The sequence below is a fragment of the Acanthochromis polyacanthus genome, chromosome 5, assembly GCF_021347895.1.
Source record: "Acanthochromis polyacanthus isolate Apoly-LR-REF ecotype Palm Island chromosome 5, KAUST_Apoly_ChrSc, whole genome shotgun sequence".
In the NCBI taxonomy this organism is placed as follows: Eukaryota; Metazoa; Chordata; class Actinopteri; family Pomacentridae; genus Acanthochromis; species Acanthochromis polyacanthus.
The window spans coordinates 24,871,271-24,898,274 of NC_067117.1; the positions used below are offsets into that span (position 1 = coordinate 24,871,271).

The 27,004-nt window shown below is 38.8% G+C and overlaps 1 protein-coding gene across 1 annotated transcript; it reads left to right on the forward strand.

The window, feature by feature from the left end:
- The first annotated feature begins 20,630 nt into the window (after positions 1–20,630).
- Positions 20,631–25,537, forward strand: mitfa (melanocyte inducing transcription factor a). Its single transcript, XM_051948753.1, is given in 8 exon segments — positions 20,631–20,663; positions 21,354–21,653; positions 21,655–21,753; positions 21,895–22,003; positions 22,815–22,871; positions 23,075–23,150; positions 23,368–23,515; positions 24,152–25,537. Coding segments are annotated over 8 exon segments (1,227 nt in total). The 3' UTR covers positions 24,557–25,537.
- Positions 25,538–27,004: the final 1,467 nt, after the last annotated feature.

The following is a 27,004-nucleotide window of genomic DNA, read 5'->3' on the forward strand; positions in this document are numbered from 1 at the left end:
AATACATAAAGAATTATGCTGTAAACAAAAAAGTGTTAATCTTCACTAATAATCTATAATGTAAAAAATGATACAAATAAATAAGAAGCACTGAGTGAAAAGGTGTGTCCAAACTTTTGACCGGTAGTGCATGTCTTACTCAGATTTCTTGCGAAATTTTGTGAAGTCACGAGAGAATCTTACTTTTCTAAATGTCACTTAGTAATACAGCCTTATTAGTGAAACAGTGGTTCTCTAAATCTCCCCCATAAATTATGCTCTCACCCCAAACCTCTGTTACAGGGTTTTAACTTACTGAACAATCTACCATTAAAAATGAAAAATGAAGTTTTATATCCATGTACTCATATTTGCTATATAATCCCTCAACAAATCCTTACTTCCACTCCACAGTTACACCTCTGATCATGACATGAAATAGTTTAAGGAACCTCTAAAGCACACGGTATTCACTAAAGTTGGCAGTGGACAAATGTGGCAGCGCATCAATAATACACTTCATCATTTACAGTGAAACATAATAACATAAGAACATAATATAGTCAACATTGTATCCGTGCAAAACTGCTGGACTCATTTTTCTTTGTGTGTGTGGTTGTGTATGTTTGTGGGGGTATGTTGATGCGACACTTTAGAAAAAACTGCTTTGATATAAGGGTTAGGATTAACCCTTATATCAAAAGTGTTTGTTTCAAAATTTGAAAGCTCATTCATTTTCGTTATGTACTGCATTGTATCAGTAGCAAGAGTAACAATACATCGTTATAAATTCTTTATATTGTCTATTTAATTGAATGCACAAGCTCAAAAAAAGTGTCTACTTTCCTTTGCGGCATAATGGGTTTGAATAAGATTAAATTCAGTTCATTTTGCATATTAAATTTTTTTTTTTTACAGAAACAGCAGTGTCCCAACAAAATAGAAGGGCTAACAAATTGAGTAATAAACTGAGTATTACACTTGTTAACTATGATATAGGACAACACAAGTATGACATAAGAGTATGAAAATGTAAAGACAACGTACACTACCAGTCAAAAGTTTGGACACACCTTCTCATTTAATGTTTTTTCTTTATTTTCATGACTATTTGCATTGCAGATTCACACTGAAGGCATCAAACCCATGAATGAACACATATGGAATTATGTAGAAAATATAAAAGTATGAAATAAGTGAAAACATGTTTTATATTTTAGATTCTTCAAAATAGTCACCCTTTGCTTTGATGACAGCTTTGCCCACTCTCGGTATTTTCTCAATACAGAAATGACAAAATCAGGCTAGAATTAAGGCTTTAGACCGATCTCCCCACAGTCTTGACATTAAACTCCATCACAAACCTGTAGACTGTCCTGAAAAAGCAAGTTTGTGTCAGAAAGTCATAAAATTGATGCAAAGATAGAACCAAAAACTTGCAGGTGGCTAAGAAAAGCACCTATCTGGGATGAAAAAAAAAAGATCGTTGAGTTTCTCCGCTTGTCCTGAAGCAATGCCACTGGTGATGTTGAAGTGATAGCTGCAGACCGGGGCAAGATTTGATATGCCAGCCTAATTAGTGCGATTATCACACAGCTGCACAGGCTGAGAGGATTCAAAGTGGTTTTATCAAAAGGATCATTTTCGAGGGGAATTCTTCATTCTGACAGCATATGCACTGCCAGATCCATTTCTGTTTGGGATGTGCAGCCGCTGTCTGCTTAAATATGTTGCAGATTTGAATGGGTGAACTCAAAGTGGACAGACTGAGTTTTTGCTCAGAGTATTATTGCACATGAATAAGTGTATGAAGTGATTACGTGTTTCCCAAAGAGCCAAGGTACCGCCTCAGACCTCACAACATATCAGTTGTTGGGAGTCTGGTGGTACATAATCCACGTTAGCTTTCTTCTAAATCATTCTCTGAGCTGACAAAGAGGATGATATTACCGAACCTAATATTACCAAACTGATTTTGCTGTCGATATGGGGCTAATTAACTGAATTAACAATTGATGTAACTCCTAAATTCAGCACAACAAATGCCTTTTCTTTCTATTAAGACAGAGGTAATTCTTACTAAAAGCAAAACAAATTGTGATTTAAAGCTGCATCAATTAATACTTCTATATCACCAGTGGCTCAAACTACTAAGTGAAAGAGGTCGCAAGTTGTGACGAACCAATGCAAAAGAACTAGAAACCCACTTCAAAGTGGGTTTCACTTCAAAGTGGGTTTCTAGAGCTCATCCTCTGCAAATGTCAATGCCCAATCTCACAATTTTTACTATTATTCTTTTGCCTCAGCTTCACGTCCAAGTTTTATGGAATTGGGCCAGCTAACTTTTTGGATTTAGCCCTTGATTGTAATTTACATTAAAATTTTACGGATTCTTCTTCTGCCAATGCCATCCGATGATTTTCATTAAATTTGTCTTGGGTTTCAGAAATTCTTGACAAACAAACAAAGTAAAACATAACTCTGATTTAGCTCCTGCACTGCAGCCTGTGTTTTGGTTTAATCTCATCACTCTCATTATTGCTGCTTTAAGATACTAAAGATAGCTGTTTGTTGGGCACCATATGACAGACATAGTTAGCACTTGCCTCATAAACATAGTGGCACTTTTAGCAGCTAAATAGTCAGATATTTCCTTCAGGAGCTTTTGGAGATCAAAGCATAGCTAAAAGGTAAGTGGATATCGAATATTCTGTCTCCAAGTGACCAAAAAACTAATAAAAGCATCAGCAGATGCAGCATTAAAGTGCACATTTTCTACAGCAGCACTGCCTGTATTACTTTGACTTACAGTATTTTATCAGGGCAGTTTAAATCACTTGACAGGGCTGTGTAGATACTGCTTCCCGTTCCTCATTCTGCACAACCTCCCAGAAACATAAATGCATCTTTCACCCTCATTCACAGAACAATAACATATTCTCAGCAAAAGAATCTCTGGCGTCTCTCTCACTCAATCATTACATTGTGCTCTGCTGCAATACCTCATATTGCTCACTGACTCAGGATGGCTCAGAAAAATGCCACTGGCCGAGCATATACACACCAGTGTGTCGTTTAGCCCGGCTTGTTTAACTCCTCCCTCCTGTGTTTGCCTTTGGGTGGGCTGGGGTCTTCAGTGCTCCCCCGGACCTGCATGGGCACTACAAGCGCCACCAGAGTTCCCCACCTCGACTGGATGTGACGTCACAAGTCCAGCTCCGAGAACAACCGGCGTTCGCCCATCGCCAGGGTCAAGAGCGCAGGGAAGACCGAGTGAGGAGGACCAGCGACCTTCTGCACCAAAGCAGCCGACACACCTTCACCGTCCACGTCACGCCTCCACCTGGCCGGCCTGCTGTGAGCCAGCCGTCCATGGAAGTCTTGAAGGTAAGCCCGGCAGCGCTCTGGTGTACCAGTATGAGCGATGTGAACAGTGACTATGACCTGTAGGGTGCACAGTGATGGAGACTCTCCTGTGGGTCCTCGATTTCATTACTTCCAATCTGGCTTTCCACTAATTTACGAGACAAATTCAACATGATCATGGACTTTGGCTTCAGAAAAATTCTGTGTCAGCTCCTGAGAGACAAATACCTTTCTTTGAGAGTGGACTGTGTTAAATCCACAGGAGGGATTATCTCTTGACAGAATTCCTGTTTCCAGACATTTGGCATTCAACTCATTTAATCCTATTTGCTCCACTACACTGACACATTTTCATTTGTTTGAGTCCTGGTATGACCAAATGGACCCTAAAAGTGTGAGAATGTGAAGATATGAGGCAGAGTTCTACGCAAACTCTGGCAGCGTTTAGGTGTGAAATCTCTTAAATATTCATATCAGAAAATTGACATCTATGTGTTGTGACATATAATCATTACTTTGCATGCAAGGTATGATTGGAGTTTTCTCTCCTTCGGGAATTTTAAGTGTTTAAGCGTGTCAAAAGAGGCAGCTCAACAGATTTACAAGTTTCAGACAATTATCAGAGTTTATTGATTTTCTGTATATACGGTTTAAATATCCTCATCATTTCTGCCAATTATCACAGATATGCTGTGATTTGGACCATTTGTTTACTATCGTTAGACATTATTTTAAGGTTGTAACTGTGACACAAACACAATTTTCGTCTTTGTATATCAGTGGTTTTTTTTTTATTTTAAGCCAATAACCAAATCCTTCAGCGCTGTCACTTCTAGAGATTTCAGCAAGAAAGTTCAATGCTGCCATAAAGTTATATGGCACGTGGCTCTATTTTCACGTGGCTTTGTTTCTTTGTGCAAAACAGAAAGTTTACTGTTGTTTTCCGGCTAGTAACAATTTAATGCTGCTAGAGAAACCTCTAAATAAGGCTTTCACTGTTTTTTCTTTTAGTGCATATTTTTCACAGAGCAGAATCCAGACAGTGATGGCAGTTTCCTGGGCAAACACATTTTGACAGCTTGACCCCAACCTGTCTGTGGATTATCAAAGAGCCCCCCCTCTAAGCCATGCAGGCAAGGCAAAATTAGCTTAGAAGTACCAGGCAGAGCTGCTGGACCATGAAAGTGAAAACATAAAGCTCAGATGAGGGGATCCAAAAAGGGAGGGGAGACTCTTAATTAGCCAGGTTACCTCTGACCCTTGTGAAAATCAAGTGTAAAACCGGCAGGGGGGGTTCTGAGACACACAACAACTAATACTCAGAATTAAGTTAAATCTTGAGCTTGTGAAAGAGAAACACTGAATTAAAATATTGTATAATGAGAGCAGAAGTCTGACACTGTGACCTCCACCGTGCCAAAATTGAGACTTCTGCTCCTCTCCATGTAAACAATAAAAACATTGCATAATTTATAGCATTCCAAAATAGCTATTAGTACTTTCTCTTGCCAATGTGTCCATGAATGTACAGACAACTAGCAGCAGATTACCTTGACACTGCAGAAAACCTAAAAATGTGATTTTTCTCAAGGCAGTTCTGGAGTTATAATAGGTGCGTTTTTACCGGAAATTGCATTGCTGAAAGCACCTGCAAGCTGAAATGTGAAACTGGAACTGGGTGCTCCAGTGAATTAGTGAGAGCAGATAGAGCTGAAAGCCATAAGCCACAGCGCCTCCAAGTCTCCGTCACCTGTCAGATGAAAGAGCTGAAATGTGTTGCTTTGTTTTTTACAGTGGCCTTTTATTGTGGGCAGTCTAAGGCACATCTGTGCACTAATCATGGTGTCTAATCAGCATCTTGATATGGCACACCTGTGAGGTGGGATGGATTATCTCAGCAAAGGAGAAGTGCTCACTATCACAGATTTAGACAGATTTGTGAACAATGTTTGAGAGAAATTGTGATATTGTGTATGTGGAAAAACTTTTAGATCTTTGAGTTCATCTCATAAAAAATGGGAGCAAAAACAAAAGTGTTGTGTTTATATTTTTGTTGAGTGTAGTTTCTAGAATTAATTTTTGCTTGAGATGAACTAAGATTTTACTTCATGCAATGGGACCATGTCCGGCTTCCAGCGAGCACCAAAGCTTGGAAAGTTTTCTGTGCCTCTGAGCTGCAGCTGTCCTTCTTGGAGTCGATCCTAAATCTGTGCAGTCTTAGATTTTATCATGGCTGTTAAAGATCCATGATTGTAGTTGAGCCTTAAACAGTCACAGTGACTTAAGTGCAGAATGGAAAAAAATGTGAATCAAACTGACAAAATGCACGCCATAAAAATTTTAAATGAACACACACGAAACAAATTGATGGCTGAGTTTCAATATTTCCCACAGTAGGTCATGATGGTGAGACTGTGCATCAAACCAGGGCCATGGAGCTACTACATGTAGCTCAATTAAATGGAATACAATCAAATATAATGTTACCAAACACACCTTTGTTTTCTCTAGTGTGACATGTCAGAATGTCTTTTGTGAAAAAGATGTATTACCTCTTGATAAATGATTATTTAAATGTTATTTGCCAACCTGTTCTCTAGATTTCCAAGATCTCCTCGTGGTATGTTCCAGTTTTGTAATTTCTTTTCCCATTCTTGGATCATATTTGAAAGTTGCTATTGTGGCTCTTTCTAAATGCAGTGTCACTACTCTGGTTCACTGTCACTTCTTTGATGCAACAGACATTACTTCAGCTTACTGTTTATACCTTTGTATGATTCTATGTGTTTGATATTCTATGGTTTCGATGCTTGATAGCATTTAGTTTTTTCTTATTTTCAATGCTCTATTCTCCAGGCAGTACATAACGTCTGTAAAATGTACTTACCTGTCTTTATGGGCACTTTCACAACAGGGACAGTTTTATTGTACAGCACATAAGTTTTGCATAGCTACATCTGTATTCTATCCAAACAGTATTTCTAAAAAGAAAATCCAATGATTCATTTCAAATTGAAAGTATTAGAGAAAACTCTTAGGCAAGTCTTTTGACTCACAGCATCTGATTTGTCTCCACAAATGTTTTCCCTGAATTAGGGCTTTGAATTAATTTCACCAGGACATCAAAGACTTCCAAACATTATTTATTGGCCCTGAATAGCTCTTACTTTCAGAAACATCAGATTCGATTCCACGTGCAGTCGTTTGTGGTGTACACTGACCTTTTCCTCAAACTCCAGGCACATTGAGCATAATAATGCCACATCTTTGTGCTCTTTGATATTCATGGTAGACTCAGACAGAGCTGAAGTCAAGCTAAGAGAGAGTCTTTTGTTTGTTAAGCTTATCAGAGTAAACCTAAAGCTCTGTTCTCAATTTCAACTAGCCACTGAATTCTTCACCATAACATATTTGAGGAGTACGACATGTCTCAACAAGTTTAAAAATCCAGTCAGAATTTCCCAGTGCTTTTCCCACCACAAAGGTGGTATTTTATTTGTATAGTAATGCATTTTATATGTAAATTATGACTGTTGAACTGTCTGACTTTTGCCCTTACTGCGAGATGGAAAGCTTCTTGTTTGAATCATATTTGTCTCTGTTGCAGAAAGCTTAGCTAATAGCCTAGCTCCGCATGCATGATAGTGAGAGTCTGTATTTATGCAGGTGCTAAATTAAGCTGAATTGTTTATAACTTAAGCAAGTGTATGTTCATAATCTCACACTGGCTGGACAATGTGTCTCTTTCTTGGAAGAGGATGTTAGATTCTTGTTAATACTGCCCAGCAGCCTCAGGGTGAGGCGAGAGAAGACATTTCTTTGTCCCAAACCCCTCCTCTTGGTTAAGTGGTCTGTCACTGCAGTGGCTGCTTTCTACTGTAGAGAGAGTGTTACTGAGGGCATAAGGCAAGACAGCAAAATGTGTTTCCTTGAGGCGATGGTGGAACTCAGCACATGCAACTCAAAAATCTCTCGTATAATTACTTCAGATCGTCGTCCTGGAAAATAAACATATGTTCAATGTCGGCCCAGTGGTCACATGTATGTGTTGTATGTGTTGTATAATACACACAAATGTATAATTAACTGTGCAATAATGTAGTGAATGAAAGACGGTCAGAGCAGAGGTTAAACTGGGATTTGGGAGGAAGAGACGTCTGAAAGCATGAAAGGGACCATTTGTTTAGTGGAAAATAGTTTCAGTAAAAACATGTTGAGTTCTGTGGTGGGGATTGTCTGGAGCAACAATGGCACTGTTTCAGTAAAGATATACAATTCTTGAATTTAGTTAATTTTGGAGGTTTCTAAGTTTCATTCACATCCATTCAACTGGTAAAACTACAACAGCAGATGTGTCGAATTAAATCGAACTGATCAGATACCTGTAGGGAGAAGCAAAAAAATGTCTTTATTTTGTTTTATGACTTGACTTTTTTACATGAAACAACCCTTTCAAGAAACAACGTTCAGCTCCAGAAGCAGAATGAAGTCTCAAAAGCCAATAATGCAAATGGTAAATGGTTTGCACTTATACTTATTTGCACATAGTACTTTTATATCCGGCTTACATTCTACAAAAGTGCTTTACTATGTGTGTGTGAAATTCCTACATATATAATGGAGGCAACTACAGTTCTCAGTAAGCTATAGGTTGTATGCAATAAATCGTTTAATAAAAAGATGCTTTTATCATTAGGCCCTCTGTCAGTTGACTTATTTTTTAATCCAAGGTTTATTTTGCCATGTTTGCAGAAGGCCACGACTGCAGAAACCCAAAAGATTTACATTTATTCCCAACAAAGCCTTAACTTTTGCTGAAAGTATAAACCTTTGTATTGTGGCATTCATTCCTGAGCACACCTGCTTTGTTTGCAGTGTCTTCACTTTGTGAAGTTGGAATCTGTGTGCTTACCTGTTTGCTGTGAAGAAAAAGCATTTCAGCAGTCTACCAATAAATGACAGCGCCACTTCTCTGCTGTTATGTGATGTTTACAGCCATCACAAAAAAGGAGACTTCATTCTAGATTTGTTTAGTCAGTGTGACGCAGGATTTCAAAGAGGATTTGAAGAGTCGTGTGACATTTAGAAACACTAATAATGAAGCAGACTGAGGCGAGCTGTGACATTTGGATGTCGGGAGGTGGAGCTCAGTTTTGGCCCCATTTCACCCTTGTGTTATAAGCACTGTTTCCGCTTGAAAGAAGGACACATTTAAGGGGTTCTGATCTAAAAATAAAAGCGATAACATCAGATGGAACTGTTCCAGCTGAATGTCAAAAAACATAACTAGCAAGACTCTGACAGCATTTGAAGACATCTGTTTGCTGATGAGCACGGCTAGCAGGAAAGTACCCCTCCAGCTGTTAATTAAACCCCTAACAACTCATATCTCTGTATCAAAGTTTGATTTTTAGAGCTTGTTTTAATGAAAAGAGTGCCTTATTACCCTGAAATAATTCAGATATAACAACATTTTTGCATCACAGAGGATCTATATGTGAAGTACTAGCCAATGGTCACTGGTACGCTGCAAGTTCAAGGTTGAAATGTTCAGACACGGCACTGACTGCTAACTTTGTTCATAATATCTACAAAGGTGGACAGAGTATTCTAGAAATACTAGAAAAGCACCCGGAGAGCGCAGACCTCCGCCAGGCCATCTGTTTGTCTGTCTGTCTGTTTGTCTGTTAACAGCATAACTCAAAAAGTCATGGACGAATTTTCACCAATTTTTTACAGAATGTCCGGAAGAGCAAAAGTAAAAATCGATTAGATTTTGGCGGTGATCCGGATCACCGTCTGGATCCAGGATTTTTTTGAAGGACTCTGTACAATTGAGAGATGGCCTGGCAGCCATCACCAAAAATTTGGTGAAAATCCGTCCATAACTTTTTGAGTTATGCTGTTAACAGACAAACAGACAAACAGACAAACAAACTCCGATGATTACATAACCTCCTGGCGGAGGTAATAAACAAGAAAGTATTTTCCATGTTTTTTCCTACTTAGTTGGCTCGCTAGCCAATGGTAAGCCTACATTCACCGGGTTTTGTTGGGGGACGCTGGTAGCTAGATGCTGTTTGAAGTCTTAAAGCCAAGCCAACTGACCTCTGGTTTTACAATGTGGATATCTAAATGGTTCCAACTGTCTCATGTAACTGTAATTTTGCAAAAATGTAAATCATTCTAGTTGATGAAACCTACTACTTTCAGTTCATAGCCTATACTGGTTGCATAACAATAAGTTTGACATTTGTAGACTGAAGTTTCTCATCAAATGTATGGATTGTTGTGAAATTTTGAGCAGACATTCAAGCCCTTATGATGAGCTATAATACCACAGGCAACTCCCTGCTTTGTTGTGTAGTGCAGTCATTGTAGTAAGTTTTTAATTTGTTTAGCACTTAGTTTTTTTTTTGATAAAATACCTAGTTTGTCTTTTTGCTAACAGACACAATGGTAACATTACACAGTACCTGCATAAATATTCAGGATTCTATCATTGTCACTGAGAACAGACAGAACAGACATGCTTCAGCACAGCCTTACTGTTGTTTAGAATTGTTGTAATATTCTGCAGTTTAAGGCACATTAACTTTAAAATGCCATTCAGCATAGTACATATTTATATTTTAGTGTTCATGTTTGACCTGAGTCAAAAGAAAATCCATAAATGAGGCCAAGCTTGCCTAGAGGGCAGGTTTTAAATCTCAGCCCATCTGTCTGTGGTCCATAGCTACAACAACTGCAGGCTCAATCGCCACTAAATCACTTTTCAGTGTTTTTAGTATCCTTCCTTACTGTTCATGTATTTATTTGTGGCATTACTGAACACTTTCCTGTATGGATGTTTTCATCTGTAGACAGTAATCACATCATATGAATGAATGACACAAGCAAATCATTTCATTTATAGTTAGCGTTTCTAAACCAATACTTTGAATTGCTGCATTGACAAATGTTTCAGTGCTAATATCATGAGTGACCCCCTGAACACACAGCGTAACAATTTTAAATGAGCGAAAAGACTGACAAAAGACAAAAGACTGGAGTTTACACAGGAAGTTATGGTCCAAGTCCAAAATCTAAAATCTTCACCTGTGAGGGTGAGGTCGTACATGGAATGACTGTCAGTGGAACAAACAACACAGACACAGAGATAGGAAAAAATCCAAAGATGCAGGCAAAACTTCATTTACCAGACATGGAGCACACAAAGACAGAAAACCTGGAGCAGGCAGAAAGTCATACACAAGGAAAGAACAAACTAGGAACAAGAATTCAGCCTCCAAACAAGAATGGTTGGAAAACTTCTTTACAGCTAGTGAGAAGACAGTTTGGTAACAGAAAGGGGAAGATGCCGGACAATACATACATACAGGGCTGATTGGATAAGGCTGGTGTTATACTTTTAGCTGTGGTTCACATGATGTAAATTTCATCTCCCAAAGTTGGCACAAGTCTGCCCTGACATCTCTGCATGCAGTGAAAGTTTGACGCAACTTCACTGTAGGGGCATTAGTGCACATGCTCGGCAGTATGTGTGCATGTGCGTAATACACAAGTATGATGGAGTGCGTATGCCCTCCGAGCAGACTAGTGAAGTACTATAACGTCTGTGTTCAAAAGTACACAAGTATTGATGAGTACACAAGTATTCACAAGTACAAGAGGGTCTTCAAGCGTTCGTGTTATATAAAGTTCACGTCATCTCCTCACCTCCAGCAGACTCTATGTATCTGAAAATGTGTGTCTTTGAGGACCGTCTATGCAGCGACGATGCTACCTGACCAATAGTGCACATGCTTAGCAGTAGCAGAGTAGTAGGTATGACACAATGCACGTGAGGAGGCTCCCAAGTGAACTGCAGACAACAAGAAACGTAGTAATATTACTTTACATCCATGTGTTCTGCAGCTGTCATCCATGGGGGAGTATAATCAAGGATAAATGAGAAACAACTGTAACAGCAGTAAGTAAAACAAAGATAAGGTCAGACAGTTTTTAAAAAATTAAACTGAAAGAATTTATAAATAGACTAAACAAATGCCTGAATAAGTCCATGACATAAACCCAAAACTGACACAGGCTTGGCAACCTTCAAAATGTTATCCGTTGATTTATTTTTAGAACAGATGCGGTGTGGTCCTGGTATAGACACCTGCACCATGATCGGGAATAAGTCATTTCTTTCTTCAATTCAATTAATTTCAGTTTTATTCATATAGTGCCAATTCACAAAATATGTCATCTCATAGCACTTCACACAGTTTAAGTCATAATTAGAGCTAATGTTACATTGACTGACTTCACAACAGAATGCTGTCTGTCACTGCCTTCCCACTGAATGATGTTTCATCTTTAGAATGACAATACTGACCATGATTAAAATATACATTGTCTTACAGTTATAGTATGCCATTGTCTAGTATAGATGTAGATCTTACAGTTTTTTAGATAAACTCAAAAAATGCTATTGATTTTTTCCATCCCTGGGCCTGGACTCGTCTTAAACTGCAGGTAATAAGCATTTAAAAACTGTATTTGTGGAGAAACTGACATTAAGTGAGAGATCTTTTGTTCCACACCTGGAAAGTGTCCAACTTTTAGTGCAAATTAGTTTGTCATTTAATATATCAAAGATGCCATTTAGAAGTAGAGATTCACAGATACATTGTATACTTCTTTTCAGTTTCCTATGTCTTGTATATTAAAAAAAAAAACGTATGCATATCAACTGTTAAGGATTCAGTTAAAATCAGTTATAAAATTAGGCCTGAAGCTACAGGTCGTTGGATAATTTGTTAATTGACAATAAATTTGATGTTCTGGTAATCGCTAAAGTCGTTTATCAAGCAAAAATGCCGAACATTGTTTGGTTTCTCCTTTATTTTTCTTCTTGTTGCGTAAATATCAATGGGCTTTTTCCACTTTAAATATTCTAATATAAACAATTCTTTGATAAATAAAAAACACATCAATCAACAAGTTGTTTAGGCATTTGTTAGTCTACTCTAACAAATGCCTTTGGAACATGACAGGGGCCATCAGTGAGTTCTTTTTGAGCTTATCTGCAGCTATTGATGGTGCAAAATTTTGAAAACTTCTAATTTGAGACATTGAATAAACAGCTGACTCTTTACCACATAAATATGCTTTGTTCCGTGGACCTGGGCATCCTTTTAATTTCATTTGTTTCTGTGGTCCTTCTTCATGTTCTCTTGCTCTGTTATGATCACAAAATTGACACTTTGAACACAAAAAAAATTCACGTGCTACATGATGGACAAACGTGATTTTGTTGTTCTTTATTGTAAATGTGAGCCTTTTTTACTGTGAAGGTGTAGTTTGAAACATGAAACTTTGAGCCCCAAAGCTCTGATTATGTATACCACATATTCAAAGATCATGATTTCTATACCTTCATCCCTATAGTGCTCGTAAGTAATTTAAAGTGACATCCGTGGATGTAAGAAGCCCGTTGTTTCAAGAATAAATGTGTGCCTGAGTCAGTTAAAGGATAATATTTTCTCACTTATGCCTCTGTCACTCTCGAGGTCTGATTTATAGGGTCTTTCCATACATATTATTTATTTCACTGCGCATTATTTACATGTGTTGCCACTGATGTGATTTGAAAAGTTTTAGTAGTCAGGAACTCTACTCACTGTAGTCGTCTTTTACTTTTTTTTTTTTTTTTTTTTTTTTGCACACAACTGTTTATCATCTTCCTTTGACAAAATGCCCCTAAGCGTGGCTGGTTGCCAAGGAAGTAAGAAGCAGCAGAGGGCGGAGTGGAGGCGATTGAGAGACATGAATGGATCCGTTTCTTTTCAGGGGTCAAAGAGTGACGACTATCTCTCGAAATGTTATTGGTCCTCAAGGCAGAAGCCTAAAACACGGACCCATGTGCTTTCCTTGAGAAGGTAATAAACCCTCGTCTCACAAAGAGTCTATGAATAAAGTGAGATCTTTGGCTTGCTGTAGGGATTGATGAAATGTAACCCTTGTTAATAGTTCCCTCTCAACCAAAAGGTTTGACTGAAAGAAAAGGCCAGACCGCAGAGGGGAGACAAATAAATGCTTTACTCTAAGTACACAAAGGATGCTTTCTCTATTTTAATGCTCTGTGCAGCCAGGGGGCACTTCCTCTGTGTTCACCTCTCCAGCTCTCACTGAATTTCCACTAATCCAGACAAAGGTGTGATGCTCTTTTTCTTGCAGCGTTACACAAGATGCGACACTTTCATTAGCTCTAAATGCTGATAGCATCATCACACGTGAGGATCCCAATCAGCAACCTAATTCCATTAAAAAATACAGCATGCTAGAGACACTGTACTATTCACCATCATGAATAAAGAAGCTGAAAATTAGCTTTCAGTGCAGGGTATTAACTCTTTGTGCATTTTGCTTGTGAATGCAAAATTAGAACAGAATCATTTGAAATAGTGCCCATAATTAATGCTTCAGTCTTTCAATGAACAGTACATTTTGACATATTTTCACATGAAGGCATTAAAAACTGGCAGCGCAATAGACTTCTCAGTTTTTCACTCATGGAGCCCAAATTAGAAAAGAAGCATACAGCTTATCCAATGCAAGGCTTAAAACATCATGAATGAAATTTCCTAAAAAGGCATGTAAAGCAAATATAAAACTCATTTCTCTGTGGATAGTGCTGTTTTTGTCCTTAAATCAACCTTGTATTGAAAGGTTATTCGAGGCACATGTATCAGATTTACCTAAAAGCCAAACTTGTGCTTGAAAATGTGATGCATTCCATTCCTGTCTGGTTTGACATTCTGGTAAAAATCTGCCAGCTAAATATCCAAAATAGCACTTGAATGATTGGTTTATTTGCACACCCCTTTAAAAAAAAACCTACTGGCATTCAGAGTTTCTGATTTATGGGACACAAGAGACTAGGAAACCCTGAGAGAAGGAATTGTTTGTCCGCATTTACACTGAAAATAGCACAAAACAATATTTATAACAGCAGTCTGTGATCTGAGGTGTTTTCTGGTCAAATACTGCTACTAGATGTAAGCAGCCACTAAAAGCCATCGAGGATCTGCACCAAGACAAAACAGGCTGGAAAATGACTGCCAATTACAGTTTTTGGTTATTTATCGTTACATAATACATCATGATAAGACCTAAATACAGCAGTTATGCAGTGTTTTTTTTTGTTCCAACTTATAAATGTTCGCATGTCGACACACACTGCTTTTCTATCTACTCTTTCTATCTACTACAGTGTGGATTCAGTGCAGAAGTATAAATCAAGCTTAACTTTATGTAGAATCACACACGCAGCTCTTTAAAATTTTGAAAGGCTTTCTGTGAAGGTAATGGGAACTTCCAGCTGCCACCTGTGGTGATTTATACTGTGATTCCATTGATCTAGTCTAACAGGATCTTGTGCCGTTATCATCTGCTGGAAGATTTGTCTATTCTGTTTCAAAGGTATCCAGGCATTAAAAACAGCTTAAAGAGGAAAATCCACCAAAATGCTCTTGTTTGCCTTCATGCCTTTATTGTTTAATTTTGAAGAGCAATAAAAATAAACTTTATGAATCACTAAAACTGAGGTACAAAGAGCTCAATGGGAAAGTTAAAAAATATTCAGAACAAAAGCTTTAAAATAAGGTCACTAAAAGTACAGAGAAGAAATACAGCAATGTATACACACGTGGACAAAATTGTTGGTACCCCTCAGTTAAAGAAGGAAAAACCCACAATTCTCACTGAAATCACTTGAAACTCACAAAAGTAACAATAAATAAAAATTTATTGAAAATTAAATAATCAAAAACAGCCATTACTTTTGAATTGTTGATTAACATAATTATTTAAAAAAACAAACTAATGAAACAGGCCTGGACAAAAATGATGGTACCTCTATAAAAGATTGAAAACTATTTGACCAGAGTGACATGATTAACTCAGGTGTGTCATTTAATTGACATCACAGGTGTTTCCAAACTCATAATCAGTCAGTCTGCCTATTTAAAGGGAGACAAGTAGTCACCCTGCTGTTTGGTGAAAAGGTGTGTACCACACTGAACATGGACAACAGAAAGCGAAGGAGAGAATTGTCCCAGGACATCCGAAAAAAAAATTATAGACAAACATCTTAAAGGTAAAGGCTATAAGACCATCTCTAAACAGCTTGAAGTTCCTGTGACAACAGTGGCTCATATTATTCAGAAGTTCAAGACCCACGGGACAGTAGCCAACCTCCCTGGACGTGGCCGCAAGAGGAAAATTGATGACAAATTGAAGAGACGGATCGTTGGAATTGTATCCAAAGAGCCCAGAGCAACCTCCAAAGAAATTAAAGGTGAACTCCAAGGCCAAGGTACATCAGTGTCAGATCGCACCATTCGTCGTTGTTTGAGCCAAAGTGGACTTCATGGGAGACGACCAAGGAGGACACCACTGCTGAAAAAAACTCATAAAAAAGCCAGACTGGAATTTGCAAAAATGCATGTTGACAAGCCACAAAGCTTCTGGGAGAATGTCCTTTGGACAGATGAGACCAAACTGGAGCTTTTTGGTAAGGCACATCAACTCTATGTTCATAGACTCAAAAACCAAGCATACGAAGAAAAGAACACTGTCCCTACGGTGAAACATGGAGGAGGCTCAGTAATGTTTTGGGGCTGCTTTGCTGCATCTGGCACAGGGTGTCTTGAAAGTGTGCAAGGTACGATGAAATCTGAAGACTATCAAGGCATTCTGGAGAGAAATGTGCTGCCTAGTGTCAGAAAGCTTGGTCTCAGTCGCAGGTCATGGGTCTTCCAACAGGACAACGATCCAAAACACACAGCCAAAAACACCCAAGAATGGCTGAGAGAAAAGCGTTGGACTATTCTAAAGTGGCCTTCTATGAGCCCAGATCTGAATCCCATTGAACATATGTGGAAGGAGCTGAAACATGCCATTTGGAGAAGACACCCATCAAACCTGAGACAACTGGAGCCGTTTGCTCATGAGGAGTGGGCCAAAATACCTGTTGACAGCTGCAGAACGCTCATTGACAAATACAGAAATCGTTTAATTGCAGTGATTGCCTCAAAAGGTTGTGCAACAAAATATTAAGTTATGGGTACCATCATTTTTGTCCAGCCCTATTTCATTAGTTTGTTTTTTTAAATAATTATGTTAATCAACAATTCAAAAGTGATGGCTGATTTTGATTATTTAATTTTCAATAAATTTTTATTTATTGTTACTTTTGTGAGTTTCAAGTGATTTCAGTGAGAATTGTGGGTTTTTCCTTCTTTAACTGAGGGGTACCAACAATTTTGTCCACGTGTGTGTATATATATATATATATATATATATATATATATATACACACATATAAATATATATTTTTACAATATTCTAATCTAAGCATCTTTCTTTCTTTCTTTCTTTCTTTCTTTCTTTCTTTCTTTCTTTCTTTCAAAACATATTTCTATTTTCTGGCTGCAGAGTGCCTTGGTTGTTAGCACTGAGGCCTAATAGCTAGAAGAACCCAGGCTTGTGTCCCGGCCTGGACCAGGGATCTTTTTGTGTGGACTTTGCATGGTTGCCCTGTACAGCGTGGGTTCTCACCAGGTTCTCTGGCTTCCTTAGTCCAAAAACATGCTGAGGTTAACTGGTGGTTATAAATTGTCCATACTTGTTTGTCTCTATGTATAGCCCTATCATAGACCGAAGGGCCACCCTGTGTTTGCTGAGTTAGACACATTAAAAGACATACAGGCTCTATATTCTGTAAGGATCATGGCTGCAGTGACAGGACAACTTCAATTTCTGCGTCTGGCTAAACATTTATGTTTGGTTATTTGCACTTTAAATACCTATCACTGCCATTATTATTTTTTATAATTCTTTCACCAGAACATTGCATTTAGTACTGGGGCAACACAACACTTGTTTTTATAGGTATGTGAAGTTTACTTCATTACAGATACAAACCAGGTGTTGCACTTGTGAAGTGTGGCGTGAGTAAGCCTGCTCCAATACAGACTTAGTGTTGAAGGGCTTTAAGACGCACTCCCGCTTAATACTGGGTTGTTTGGAATAGCACTGAATGTGACACATGGTCCACGTGACTGTAAACGTGTGTAGAGGTTGGGTTGGAATTAGACCAATGAATCAAATACCAAATTCAGGACAAATGGCAGGAACGGCTTAGGTGGTAGAGTGGGCTGTTGTTGGTTCGACCCCCGGCCCCTCGGCGTGTTGAAGTGTCCCTGAGCAAAACACTGAACCCCAAGTTTAGCAGGCGAGCACCTTGTACAGCAGCTCTGCCACCACTGGTGAGTGAATGTGTGAATGTGAAACATTTTGCAGAACCAAGCGAAGGTTGAAAGGAGCCATTTTCCACCTTTTTAGAGGAGATACTTGCCTGGAAAATCTAGACTGACTTTATTTATGTATTAATATAAATACAAATAAAGGCAGTCTGGCATTGTGATGACAGGAGACGATTTCAAAAGGGAGGGGCTAACGAATGCAGCTTGAACGAGAAAGAACCAATCAGCGTAACACGGATGTGACGCACAAAAAAATCGACCTTGAAGTCCATGTAGTCCAAACAACAACGGCATGCAGCCCAGAGAGCGTTGCGGTGAATGATTACTGCCGTTTTTCTCACAAAAATCTGCGAATACATGGGGTACTCAAGTACAACACTTATTTTTGAAAAGGCTACGCAACAAAAGACTCCTTCCAAACGATTAGCGGTGTTAGGAATAACTTTAAATCGGAGCCAAACCAAGTCGGTGCGTATGTGTAAAAGTTGCTTAAATTTACTCACACGTTTGGAACGGGATTTTCCTCTGTACAAACAACGGCAAGAAGCCGAAAGTAACGAGCCATCCACTGACTCCTCATCATCGGAAACGTCAAGTGAAAAGAGGCAACGACTAACGCCTTTCCAAAACGCCAAGAGACCACAAAAAGATTCGCTTTGGCTCCCCTCCTCCTCCTCCGGCATCATCTTCGAGGCGCTGAAGATGACGCAGCATTAACTCCCGCCTCCCGTGCTATGATTGGTCGTACCAAACTGTCCCGGGAGGGAAACGCGATTCAGTTCGCCCAATGCCAAACTGACTCTCCTGTATCTCCTAACATGGAGATAGGAGATTACATGGAGATTCAGTTTGGATTTTCCAAGCTGTTTATCCAAGGAGATTTTCCAAGGAGATACGGCAATAACACGCTGAACAATACACATCATTGTGGTTGAATATGATGCTCAAATAGGTTTTTCCCTAGCCTAGCCGCGCTAGACAACCCACGGCAACGAATTTAATTCTCTGCCAGGGTGGGTCTAGTTACCCTCCATAAGGCTCGAGGCTGGATTGTCCTAAAACTGGCCGGACCAATCACCATGAAGTGTAGAGTCAGATGGCGGGCGTAACTAAGTGACGACAGAGGCGCGAGGATTCTGACAGAAACAACCGGAAGCAACAAGCCTAGCCGTGCTAGACAACCCACGGCAACAAATTTAATTCTCTGCCAGGGTCGACAACAAAAACGACAACAGTCATTGAGCTCCATTAGCACCGACTCTGAATAATCTTTCTGTTAACATGTCTGTAATATACTTGAGCTTCACCCACTGACTGTATAAATAAGGCTTCACTGAACTACTGCATCCTCTGATTTCCGGGGCTCTCGGAGCCTATTCGTTGCGCTGATTGGTTGTATACCTACCCAATTGCTGCAGAGTGATTTGATAGACAACCTTTTAGCCCGCCTCCCTCCCTGTCAAGCGTGCCTAGACCCTTGTGCCTTCAGAACATGGATCTAGCGCGGCTAGGCTAGTTTTTCCCTGCACTTTACAGTTGACGCATATCATTGCATACAGTGATAAAGTTCATTTTTTAATATTTTTAAATAAACTAGAGAAAATGAAAGCCAAATGAATCTTGACTATAGTAAACTAACTTTCTAGCACATTTTTCTTTGGTTTTGAAAGCCAACAGCAAAAGAGATGTGTTTTCATCACTGCTACTGATTTACAATATGGGGATTTTGGTTTTGTCCCCAAAATGAGGTCAAGTCCCTACAATATGACTGTATAAGCAGACTGTATACACAATGTCCATGCAGCATGAAAATGATCATCTGTGTGCATCATCCTTTATAGATGTTGAGGACTGGTGAATAGTCAGTTCTCTTCTTTTTTCTTCTTTTTTTGTCACAGAACTCTTCTTTACATAACTATTGGGTTCTAGTTTCAGATTTATCTAATATCGACATCACATTTTATTTTGATGATAGTTGTGAAAGTCAATTTGATAACAGCCTTAAACCAGCCATTGGTTATCACTCCAGGATCCCTTTTCTCTCTTTTTTTGATTTATCACTGAACATTTCGCACATGCTTTTGAAGCCAACCATATGATTTGACAGGTCATGATCCCGGGCTATTTCAAGTGCTTCACTTCCACCATGCCCCTCTGGCCACATCATATTTTAAAGTCAATTGTTGCACCCTCTGGGCCCCTTGCAGTGCACCATTGACTGTGCTTGGCGTCATGATCAGCCGATTAAAAAAATAAGGCCAACAAACCCTTGGAAGCGATAAAATTCTTTTGGCTGCTACTCCATTACATAATAGGTGCTTTAGACTTCAAAGAGAACAACCTATGCAGGACCAAACCACATCTAAACAGTCACGTCGCTCATAATTGGAAATACGTTCCGTTAAATTAAGCTGTTCATCGTCTTCACCTTGCAAATGTTACTGCATAACAGTGGCTGGTCTTAACCTCTAAAATTCCTAAAGGAAATGGATGGGGTTAGTAAACAGCATAAGTTTGGTCTCCATATGGCTTCCTTCTCTTGGAACAATGGTGTCAATTGTGCTTCTGGTGCTCAGAACAAATAATGTTTTATACTAGATGAGCAGAACTAAAGATTAAATGTTAGTTGGCCTTAAGCAAGCTTCAGTTCGCAGACTACTGTCCAACCAGTAGAAAGCCTCCTTTGTGAAGTGCATGTGGTGACGTCAAAAGGACTCCATAAAGACATAAATTCAAAGTTCGTCTGGAACAACACAGCAGTGGGAGGATGAGTCTTGGTGTCCTCCTCCATTTCTTAACTTGCATAACTAATGAGCCTTAAGGTTTGGATAAATTGGGCAGAAATAGACGCTGGTTTCAGATTTGCACAAGCTAGCTTGCGGTCCACAGTGTAGGCTAACTAGACAAAGGGATTACATACTGTATGTGTATTATTTTTATCAATTACTTCTTAGATAGCTAATTAACAAAATGCTGGAGATGCTTGAATACAGCCACTATCAGGTGAGATGGGTTCATTGTTTTTCTTTCATGTCATTCAAACAAGCAGCAATCGATTTATTGACTAAACACAGCAGCTGAAGAGGAATTTGTTGATGATTTTTTTTAAAAAGAAATCGTATTTATTCCTTTAATTCATTTAATCCTTTGTTGTGATAGATCCTGTTCTTGGTGCTATGAGAATTGTGCATTAAGTCAGGAAAGCTGTTGAAGGCAAAGTCAATTTTTTGCTTCTGTGTGAATGTTCAGAGGCCATTGATTTTGCGAGACATTTTTAAATGTCTAGACTCTTCCTTTGGAGGAGATGAGACTTTAAGTCACTTACAATAAAAACTGGCTGCTAGTGATGTGACAGAAATTGTGGTTGAACATATTTCCTCAGTTTAACATAGCAAGAAAAAGCATTTGTTCCAAAGCAAGCCTGTTATCAGATTAGAAAAGATGTTTCCCAGTCTACAAATCAGCATAATGCATTAGAAATGATTCACTCAACACAGAATTAACACGATTGATTCATTTGGGTTTCTTTTCACACTGAGCTTATCCTTTGAGATTTTAGGAGAAGTGTCAACCTGAATATTGAATTTAGATTTGCAGGATTTGCTTATTTCCATTGCTTTCCTCACGTTAGTGCAGATATGATGATGGTGGTCAAAAGCTTTGGTTGTAAAGTTTCTGTCTCACTCCTATAAGGTGCCGTCTCACCTGGAGAATCCCACCAAGTACCACATCCAGCAGGCTCAAAGGCAGCAGGTGAGGCAGTATCTGTCCACCACCCTGGGGGGTAAATCTGGCAGCCAGCCCCCTGAGCACAGCATGCCACCCGGCCCTGGCAGCAGCGCTCCCAACAGCCCCATGGCCCTGCTCACCCTCGGCTCCAACTGTGAGAAAGAGGTACGTCTCCTCAATGCTACAAGACTTTTTTTTTCATCTCATTACATTCAGACGCCCTGATACACTGTAAACACTGAGTAAAATCTGGTTTTGTGTCAAACAGATGGATGATGTCATCGACGATATTATTAGCTTGGAGTCGAGTTACAGTGAAGACGTTCTTGGACTGATGGATCCAGGACTCCAAATTAACAACCCGGTAATTTATCAGGATGCTTTCCTGTTTGAAAGAATATTCAGTGTAACATTGACACCCGTGTCTTTATTTTCATTCACATATGGTGGATATTATGTATGTATTGTAAGTATATATTGTAATGACATGTCTTCAATGCTCTAGCTCCCTGTTTCTGGGAATTTACTGGATGTGTACAGCAACCAAGGACTTCCACTTTCAGGACTCGCCATCAGCAACTCCTGCCCACCTAATATTAAAAGGGAATTCACAGGTAAATAAATTAAACATACATACCCCAATTTATTATCATGTGATTATCTTTTATTCTTAATTTTACTGTTGTTGGATGTTTTGGATAATGCATCGAGTTCTGTAATTTATTTACTGTATCTTTCTGTGACCCCCTTTCTTCTGACAGTCACATCTGCTTCAAAAGTACCCTGACAAATGTTTGCAATACCAATAAAATATTTGCACATGTATTCTGTAAACGATATGTTCAGTGTGAATGAATTCCAGTCAAAGTGAAAATGAGACGCATTTCCTTCAGAATATAGAAACTGAAAGCATTACTCTTGGCCGATGTGAATATTGTGTGCAATTTGGAAGTGCACAAATTACTATTAAGTCAGTTATTTGCCAAATAATTACTCCAGCTCCTGGCATGAAGCAAGTACTGGACAAGCCTGGATCCTGTGGCCAGTATGAAAGCTATCAAAGGCCAGAGGGCTTTCCAGTAGGTAAGCAAAGCACAATGGACAAAAAAAAGTGAAAAAAATGATGTTTTGTAAATATCGTCTCTATGTTTATGTCAAGCATTTTGTGTATGACTAAATCGCACACAATATGAATGAACTATAACTATGAAAACTGCAATTTTTAGCTCTCAGATCATATCATGTAGCTGATGTTTTTCTTGGTTGTGATTGATGCTAGTAAACAAAGTAACACATTCACATCCCAGCATGTGGAAGACAAACGTGTAATTTCCTTAATTTTTAAAGAGAGAGCTTAATAGCCATTTAATCACATTTTTATGTTTTTTCAAAGTGATGCAATTTGACTTTCTGTTTGCTTCACAGAGGCTGAAGTTCGTGCTTTGGCTAAAGAGAGACAGAAGAAGGACAACCACAACTTAAGTGAGTTAATCAAAGTAGAATTGAACATTGAATTTTTTCTTCTTTTTGACCGTGTTGTGTGCTTTATTAATTACTTTTTCAAAAACTGGAAAACTAAAATGTATGTATGTTAAATGACATGTTGTTTTCATTCACCTTATGAACTGTAAGACTTCTTAACCAGGCTGTGGTGCTTATCGTGAATTTTATTTGCCATTTTTTAGTTGAACGACGACGGAGGTTCAACATCAACGATCGCATTAAAGAGCTTGGAACCTTAATACCCAAATCAAACGATCCGTAAGTACTTTTGCATGCATGTGCTCAGCCATCCTTTTAGTCTGTCTGTTTACTAACTCTGTCATTAACTTTGTTTGAACATCTTCCTCCTCTAATGTCAAAATGTCACTAAAGTGCAGCAACGTTTTGCTCCGAGGGGCTCTATGGAATCCTTTGCTGTTCTGGTCAGCCGGTCAGCTGACGCTGACTGTAGACCTTTGTCTCCTGTATACCCCAGAGACATGCGCTGGAATAAGGGCACCATTCTGAAAGCCTCAGTGGACTATATCAGGAAGTTACAGCGGGAGCAGCAGAGAGCCAAGGAGCTGGAGTGCAGACAGAGGAAGCTGGAGCATGCAAACCGCCATCTGATGCTTCGTATACAGGTAGGCCAGTCTGACGTTTTTAAAGGAGTTTTGTCGAATGTTGAAGTATTGGGAGAAAGTAAAGCTAACCGATAACTTGGTGAAGTAAGCTTTCTGTATTTATTTGATCCTAGAGAGACACCATATTCCAAAAACAAAAATCTACAAATGATTATTTTAGGGTGTTATGCATCTAGTAGAGGACAAATTTTGCATAAAAACAAAACTGACAAATGATTGTTTTACTACATGAGAAATATTTGCTAGCTCTGTCCTACAAAGCAAATTCCACCTACTAACACTTGTTCACAAAATCAGTGTTTGTAGTTTTGCTTAGACCCACATTTTCCTCTTTTCATGCAGTATTCACATTTTTACACTTACTGCTTAAACTAACACGATACAACGCAGTAATTGCTGAGTTTTAAAGGTGTTTTTTGGTGGATTTTGCTACAATCTCTTGACAGATTTGGACAGCTCTTTGCATGTCTTTGTGCTATGCTAAGCTATTAGCTAAGCTGTTTGCAATGTATCGAAGTGTTCCTGGCAGCAGAAGTCATTCAAACACCATTTTATACTTTAAGCTAAGAAGATGGGTGTAACTGTGTTCTTTTACTCCTTTGTGATAATAGTACATCCCGTTCTGCTTTCTTGTAGGAGCTGGAGATGCAGGCCCGTGCTCATGGTCTGACAGTGATGTCGTCCTCATCAGTCTGCACATCGGAGCTGATGGCCCGAGCCATTAAACAGGAACCCGTTTTGGGCGACTGCCCCTCCGAGCTCTACCAGCATAGCTTGGCCCCTGACATGTCTCCTCCAACCACGCTGGATCTCAATAACGGCACTATCAGCTTCGACCACATCCCTGCAGAAGCTGGGGACCCAAGCCCCTATGGAAACTCCCGGACCTGTAAAATGAAGGAGTTGGTGAGGGATAACGGCCTCGGACCGGTTTCCCCAAGCGATCCCCTGCTGTCCAAGATGTCCCCATGTATCTCCAACAGCGTCGGCAGCCACCACAGTTCCAGCTCAAGCATGGATGAGAAAGAACATGGCTGTTAGCAGAACGCCATGAGCCACACTGACACTTTTAGCTGTAGCATCACAGCAATGAGGCACAGAAGACTTCCATGAGACCAAGTGAATAAAGGAACTCAGAGGTTATTTTTATCTTGACTACATGTTTTTTCTGACTTTTTGCCCACTTGTTGCTGAACAAATCTTGCTACTGTTGATTGTACACAGTGTTCTTGTAGTCTAATGTAATCTTGAAGCCATGCACACAAACAGTTCAGAGGTACTTGACAAACATGTAATTTACACAGAGACTGAGAAATATTGACTCCAATCTGCTGTCATTTAGACTGTTATTAGACTGATCAACTTTTAAACCTGTAAAATTTTTAGCCTTTTTATCTTTGTTATATTTTAAAGTGTTAATAACTATTCTGAATATCCTGTGTATGGAACTGTGCATGACAGATAATATACATATGGTAAATGGTAAATGGTTGTATTTATATAGCGCTTTTATCCAAAGTGCTTTACATGATATCTGAAAATATGACGGCAGCAAAATGCAGAAGGTTGCAGAGAGGATGTTAGATCACAGACTCGGTTAGTATGGTGGTTCCATTGCAAAAAAAAAGCACAAAATATGAATTTGTATTTAAATATTATGCATATTATTAGCTAGTTTGTAAACATTTTAAAATTCTTATTATTTTTTACCCCATGCTCGTACTGTATTCTGAATAACTAGCAAATCAAACATTGAACAAATTTAGCAGTATTATTATTGTTATTATTCTATAAGTATTATATTATTACTATAATTTATTTTTTTTATTTTTTTCTTCTGCTCTTGAGAATTTGTTTGGTTTTATGTCCACAGGTGATAAAAGAAATATGCACATCACACCCGGTCCACTGGGCCTTGTTTGTAAAACCCTAAGCAGGTCCTGATGTGATGCATCATCATGCTTTGTTTATAATAATAATGTAAAATAAAAACAAATAAATGTGATTTATATGCTAACAACATACTTTCTCCCAAATGTATGAGCTGCTTTCTCCAACGGCATCAATTACTGATTTCATCTTTCTGTTTAATGACTCTGAGCTCAGGATGTACAGAGGTGAATCTAGTATATTCATGTATTGGAGAATTTCTTCTCGGGTGTGACGATGTCTTAGACTTGGACCACCACAGGGAGGCAAACTTAACATTCCCTTTGGCGTGCACTTTTATTCATTAACTTCTTTATCCTTTTATTCTTCTGCAACATAGATGAAAGACTTTGTTCTTTCATGGCTTCCCAACATGTCACTGTATCAATATTCATGTTTCATACTTAGTGGATCAAGCTCTTCTTTTTTCTGACATCACATCCAAATCTTTGTAATGGCATTAAAAAACTATTGATTAATTTCGATGTTTTTACAGGAAGGAGAAAAATAAATATCACACACTACTTAGCCAAATATAAGGAGGTGTACAGTTGAAATAGAAAGGCTTGTAACTTTAGATTTCATGTGTTTCCCCTAATACTTCCCTAATGTTCCTGCATGCTGTTGTACACAGTATGTCAACTGAGACGTGATTACGACAGACAGCTGGTGTTTTATGCTGCAACAGCTCTTAACTTCCAGCCAAATAGTCTGTTAGTTAGCTTAATCTAATTTTCTTAAAACTCCGTAACATGGCAAGTTCTGTTTCTCACTATTCTACAGCCTATGCTTCTACCCCACACTATTGCTATTAGTATTTTTATTTCAAATTTATTGTGAGCAAATATGAATCTGATAAATAACACAACAAAATGTGTTCAAACTTTAACATGCAATGTAAACAAATGAGGAATAAAAATCACAATAAAAGAGCCACACAAAGTGGAATTAGTTTGAAGTAAACATGTAAATAACCCACAGTCAGTCTGCTGACAGATTTCTCCCTTTCAGATGGATGGATGATGGAGAATTGTGACTTTGGCAAAGAATCGCACTTGACACGTGATTAGAAGTGCCTCAAGAAACCAGCTGTGAAAGCTGTAACAACTGCATGAGGAAGTCATAACTGCACCAGACTTTAACACTGAAATACAACACAGAATTGTCAAATTTGCAATAAACATTACAGTTGAAACCGTTTTACCACACGTCAGATTTTCTCTATGTTGTCATTTGTTATAGTATTTCCAATAACCATTTTAGATCCAATCAGCTCTTGTTAAACAGCTTATTTAGTGGCCGCCACCCCATTTTAGGGGATGGTGGAAGCAGCCTGACCATTATGGGTTTTCATCATATTGTCCTGAAATGTCGCAGAAGCACCCTGCATTTCTTTGAGGACATTTCTGTCAACAGGTGCAGAAGCGGAGCGTCATATATCATGAATGAACACTCCCACTCAGAACATGAACCGGTCGCCCTCCACCCCTCAGGCTGAAGCTCCTCAGCCTCAAAGCAGGACAACGAGTTTAAAGAGCAGCTTCTCTTCAAAAGCTGTGA